Below are 6169 nucleotides of genomic sequence, written 5' to 3'. Positions count from 1 at the left end.
TCTGAGTGGCAGAGTGGGTGGCAGCGCATCCCTCAGGGGTGGTTGTTTGGCAAAGATAATAAGAAATCAGAGCAGCACTTTGGCAGAAGGTTGGGGCTGCATAAGGCTTTGGAGAACATCAAGGTGCAGTCTTAATGTAGGTAGGAGGCAAGAGAATTAAATGCTAAGAAAGCCACAATCAGACTGCAATATGCTGATCAGCCCTGCAGCCAGGCCAGGAGGACACCTGCAGAACAAAGGAAGATTTCTGCTGGGATTGCTACAGCCCATTCCCCACACCTGCGAAGGGGAAACAGGAACCAAGAGTCATTCCCTGTGGCTAAAACCATGGGGAACCTAAAGATTAAAGACTGGGAACTGCCAGCAGGCCTTTCACTCTACATATTCTTAACTTCACGCTACATACCTCACTGTATTCCATATCAAAGGAAATGAGTTAACAAAGTCTTTTAAACTGTAACTCACAGGTTCTAAAGAATGACATATAAACTGAATTCCCTGAACACTCAGGGTCCCTCTCAGTGCCTTTACTCTGTCTCTCTCTCTCACTGTCCCTCTCACCTTCTGCCTCTGAGACTCCACACTCCGTCTGTGGAGTGTTACCCTTTTCTAATAAACTTTCTTTTTGACTCTAACTTTGGCATGTGTGTTGAATTCTTTCTACTCTCTGCCAGAGGACCCTCTCTCTCCATGCAGGTCTCCCCACCACCACCACCACCACCACCCCACCCTGCCTTGGGGAAATTTGTCCTGTCTCACCATCAGTTTCTTGACAGGTGAGGAATCTGAGTCTCAAGGAGCTTAAGAGTCTTTGTCAAAGTCATATAGATCCCCACCCTGTCATCATGCCGCCTGCCTCACAGCTAGCTTTAAGTTTTACATAACTATTTCCATCTTTTAACACAAAGAATCTCCGCCATTATCCTACTAGTTCAGGGTTCAGCAAATCTGTTGCCCTTGTGTAGAACTCAGAGTCTGGAACACTTCCCACTTGTAACTTACAAATTTCTCATGGACTTCTACTAAATTGCTCCAACTTTTGGACTACTGACCCCCAAACACAAAATCAATCTCTCTAAGGTTACATTTAGGAACCCAAACAAATTCTTTTAAAGATATACTTCACCCTTATATGGTCCCATCACTTGCTTTAACTCGTTATAGAAAACAGATTTCTAATCAGGCCCTTTCTACTTCCTTTCTTTCTCCTTAACCAGGTATAGATCCAACATTCATGAACCAGGATTGAAAAGGTCCTCAAATGTAATTCAGTCTCACTGCCTGTCTGAGGCCGTAATCATGAATTATAACCAGTTGGCCAAGTAGCCGTCAGTTGATGACAGATTCTTACAGAGACAGGAGTCCCACATTGCTCTGAAACATCACTATTTGAAAGTTATTCCTTATGCTGAATTTATCTCTGCCTTCCTGCAGCTTCCTCTGACTAGTAGAATCTTTCATAGTGCCCCGTTTCTCAAGAATATAAAAGATTGTCTTCATGATCTTTTGTGACAAGAATGGAAAAATGAAATAAACTGTGCTTCTTAAGACAGTCAAATATGTATAAATATATTTAAAGAGTGTATGCCTATTTACTCATCATATGAAAACAGCTGACTAGACCTCCACCAAATTTGAAAGGTCTGTGTGGATTGATCTGCCTCAAAACACAGGCTGTATGCAGCTCATGAAAGCCACACTGTGCAGCTATGATTAGAGTGCCTCTGACAGGAAGTCAGTCATATCTCAGGGCAAATAAACTCAGAGACAGGAGGCCTGTGTCACTCTGATTGAGAATGACAAGCCTTACATATATTAAGATACTGCATACAGAAAAGCAGAGATTTTGAATGTAAACGCAGATTAAAAACCACAAAGGTGAACATCCCAAATCGCACGTGTTGATTTGTAATCAAGTTCTTTAGAAATTGCTTTGTATGTGGGCAGCTCTGCAGCAGACTCCAGGGGCAGTGGCAACTAGGATTTGTTTTTTTAAGGATGTTTAATGATTTTCCCTGGGGGCTAGCTAGTGAGCTAATATATGTGGAAATGTTCCATAAACTCCAAAGTACTATAAAATCTGATGCTGCATCATCATGATATTTTGAACTCTTACTGAGTGCTCACCATGTGCTTATATTTGCTAGCTGCCGAATGTGCTAGGCATTTTTAATATCTCACATAAATGAGTAAAAAAAAACAAAAATCTGAGACCAAAAGCTTGATCTTGTAAAAGATTTATTTACCTGACTCTAGGTATATGAAAAATGATACTATAGCAAAATTGCATGATTTTATAGTTCATATATAAAGTGGAAAAAAATCACAAGACAGGAAAGTGTCCAAAGAAAACAGGCATAAATAGCAGCAAGAAGGTTTTTGATACGACTAAAGAGAGTTATGTCTTGCTCGTAGGCTGATGAGATGGTGGTTATAGCACCAAAGTAGGGAGGGAGTGGAGTAATGGGGACGCAGCTACATGTCTAGGAAGTTGATTAGATTCTATCCAGAAACAGGGAGAAGAACTGGATGCCCTCAAAGGTACTTCTTGTCCCAAATTATTAGCTGAGTTTTGAACCAGTACCATTGAGAAAATTGATAAAAAGAAGATACTAATGAGTCAGTCTTCTAAGAAACTAGCCAAGGCTGCTTTCTTCTAAAGTTAGACGCCGTCAAATACAAATTAATACTAGGTCGTGCTATGCCTACAAAAAAAGCTGAGCCATTCATCTTACTAGGTTTCATGTACTCTGATAATCTGTACAATATACCCTAGTGGTTAAAGACATGGACTCTGAAATCAGACTTCCTAGGTTGAAAGCATGGCTCTGTCACTTGCTAACTGAGCAACCTTAGGTGAACCTCCACTTCTTTATTCCCTATTGGAGTCATTATGAGGAAAAGATGAATTAGTAAATGTAAAGTTCCTAGAACAATGTCTGGCAAGTATAAGTGTTTGCCATTATTCTCCTGTTCGTGGGCCTGATAACTGGGCCCAATCTATAGGAAAAGTGCCTGCGATATGGGAGAAATTAAAATTGCCTATCATACTCTGTTTGGGTTTCAAAGTTTAATGTTTACAACATTTTTAAAAATTTTATTTCTTTTTTTTAAACGAAAGCAAGAAGTTCTACTTTCTTCTACCAGGAAAAAATTAATCTGTCTACTCAACGATTGCGGTTTCCACGAGAAAGTAAGTGGAAACAGATGTTTCTGAAATATAAAAATCCATGCTATATACCTTAGGTGTCACTCACATGAAACTTTCTACCAGTCATCCCCAGAGCCAACTGCCAGCCTCCTGAAGCTATGACCTGCCTGGGTGCCTGGACCCAGATGCCTTTTCCTCTACTTTCCACCCCAATTCACAAATTTGCCAACCTTCTATGAAATCCGAGGCCACGTAAGGACGTTGATTCGGGCTGTTCTCCGCAGGGCTGTTCAGGGTCTCCAAGGCTGATTCAATAGCTTCCACCAACTCGTCCCGCTTGTCTTTCCTCACAGGTTTCTCTTCAGGATGGCGGGTCAGACCCATCTCCAACTGGTACACTTTCTGCAGGGTGAAACTATCGAAAGGCACTGCGGCATACTCGGTGGCCAGCTTGACACCGGCGTGCACCTCTGCCTTGTCCACCTGGGAGTGCAAGAAGGCCAGCAGGTCAGCCTGGGTTTTCTCAGGAGGGCCCCGGTCGGGCCCGAGGCCCACGGCATCACTGGCATGATACTGTGCACTCTTGAGCTGCTCGCTCCTCTCCTGCAGCTCCTCCTTGAGCTGCGCTATCTGCCTCTTGAGGCTGCTGATGTAGTTGCGGTGCTGCTCCTCCCACTCCTGCAGGACAGCCTGGTACCCTTCTTTCCCTGTGGGACTGTTGGCCCTGGGCAGCCCCAGCTGCTCCTCGTTGCCTTTCGGAGTGCAGGCCAACATGTAGAGGACGGAGATGGCACAGCAGAGAAGCACAAGCAAAACCACCACCCGAGAGATCCACGCCAGCAGCCCCCGACGAACCATCATCATTCAGGAATGAGCCATGCGTCCAGAACTGGCGACATCCCAGAATGCCAGGGCCCCACGGAAGGGTTTCCCTGGACTAGACTACAGGAAGCATGCGTCTGGGACCCCCTGAGCTGCTTTCATCCATGTCTTTCTACAATGTGTCTTGTCCCTTGGAGTCAACCACCATGTAGAGAAGTTTTCCTACTTCTAAAGGATGGTCTTCTAGGAAGAAGTAACAAGTTAGCTGCAACCTCCAAGTGGTCACATTCATACCCATCATAGCCTTCCAGATGTGCAGAGGACGACAACAGAGGACCTGGGAAGAAATCAAATGACAATAACACTTAAGATAATAACACTCTTAAGTTCACCATGGCAATCAACATTCAATAGACTACCCATGAGGTTTATGGAAAATGCCTGTAACAGTGATTAAATGTTGTTAAACGTCTGTAAATCTGAATGCAAATATGCATTTGCAGATTAACGCACATAAAGAACAAAGAATACAGAAAAAAAGATTAGAAAGAAGTATGGCAAAATATGAATTCTCTTTGGGTAGAAGGATTAATGGTGACTTTTCTGCTTCTTCTATTTTTCTGTATCTTATACATTTTCCACAATGGCATATATTATTTTGATGGGTAAAAGGGAAAAAAACAAAACTTTAATGACATTGAGATTGCAGACAAGAGCTTCTCCAGCCAGGACCTGCCCAGCAAGAGCGGCTGCAAAATGTGAGGTCTGCATGGGCTCACCTGTGTGCCCTCGTTCAGAACAAGGCTAAAAGCTGGCTCTAAATTGTCATTAAGCTTACTGATGGGGAAGCAGCCGGAGGTTCAAATACGCAAGTAATAAATGCGGGTGATGTGGATGACAACATATTCAGAACGAATCAGCGAACAGTTGTTCCAGCCAACTCTCCAATTCTGCTTGCAGTCAGGAGATGATGAGTTTACCATAGAAAGGGATGGGGTTGAGATCAGAACAGAGACCATAAATACTGTCTTATCAGGACTCAAATCCCAGGCATGTCTCTGCTCCAGCCTCTAGGAGGAATTCTGTGTCCTGAGCACCCATCAGGAATACCCAGTCAGATCTCAGGGTCTTTCATTCGAATGCATGCTCTACACCTCAACTCCAAACCCCTATTACAAAGAAGTCCACCTGACTTGCCTTTCCTGCTTCCCCAGGCATCCTTCCTCCCTCCCTGCACCCATCACGGACATCCCCACAGCACACTGCTTCTTCAGTGCTCGCCCTTCATTAATCCCCTTCTCTCCTTTCCCCCTACCCGTCTGAGCCAGAAAAAAGGAAAGAATGATAAATGAAAAATAGATCATATAAAATTTCTCGTTTAGAGAGATTTTTATAAAAACTTCCTAGATATACCTTTTTTCAATCACTTCTCTTAAAAACAAGCTTCTTACGGGTACTGTGTCCTGGTCTTTTTATAAAAATTTGACATTTTCAAACAACCACATGATAACTAAATTATTCTTTATACTCGACTCAAAAATCTAGACTCTGGGCCAATAATCATCTCATTTACTGGTGATTTGCCCCATTTACTGACTGAAAGAAGGACTTCAGTCAGTTAGAAGCTTTAAGACCCTTGGGAAAAGAGAGCTGTTCCTTTTAGCTTTCTCTCAAAGCTGATAATATAGTAAACAATAAAGACTCATTGGCCATATAAGTTTTCACCTGCTATCAACCATGGCCTCACATACAAGTTCCTTTTCTATTACTCTGGTAATATGCTTCTTACAATTATCATTATGTTATCAAAATAGTTTATTTTTTAACTTTCCTTAAAAATTCAACACATAACGTTCTCTCCACTATTTCCCTTGGCCTGGGAATTCTCTCTCCTATAATTTAGAACAATACACAGTTATTAGTGCTAAGTTTAAAGTGTATGTTTTGCCCTGGAAGCTTTTTCTGTCTGATGAAAATCTTGGGATTTGTATAATTACTATAATTCTGTGATTAAAAACATCTCAGCTTTGGTATTCAGGCACCTTGCTGTTTTTAATGAAATCTTACAGATGAACCCATTATATCCAAGTATTAAATTACCAGTGAAGACATGTTATCACATTTTCTGCCACTTTAAAGACTTTTGCTTTAAATGAGTTGTCATTAAAGACAAAATAAGCAAATCAAAATAACAAA

General features: G+C 42.0%; 1 protein-coding gene across 1 annotated transcript; it reads right to left on the bottom strand.

The window, feature by feature from the left end:
- Positions 1–2235: 2235 nt before the first annotated feature.
- Positions 2236–4342, bottom strand: LOC120616336 (chondroitin sulfate N-acetylgalactosaminyltransferase 1-like). The gene has a single exon (XM_039879672.1). The coding sequence runs from the start codon at positions 4013–4015 to the stop codon at positions 3308–3310; it is 708 nt and encodes a 235-aa protein (XP_039735606.1). The 5' UTR covers positions 4016–4342; the 3' UTR covers positions 2236–3307.
- Between the last annotated feature and the right edge of the window lie 1827 nt (positions 4343–6169).

This window comes from Pteropus medius, unplaced genomic scaffold (genome assembly GCF_902729225.1).
Source record: "Pteropus medius unplaced genomic scaffold, Ma_sr-lr_union100, whole genome shotgun sequence".
Taxonomy (NCBI): Eukaryota; Metazoa; Chordata; class Mammalia; order Chiroptera; family Pteropodidae; genus Pteropus; species Pteropus medius.
This window is presented reverse-complemented; position numbering and strand designations above follow the sequence as displayed.

What these genes read in the sequence shown, in the direction of transcription:
- LOC120616336 (XM_039879672.1), bottom strand. Translation starts at nt 4,015, where the DNA reads ATGATGATGGTTCGTCGGGGGCTGCTGGCGTGGATCTCTCGGGTGGTG.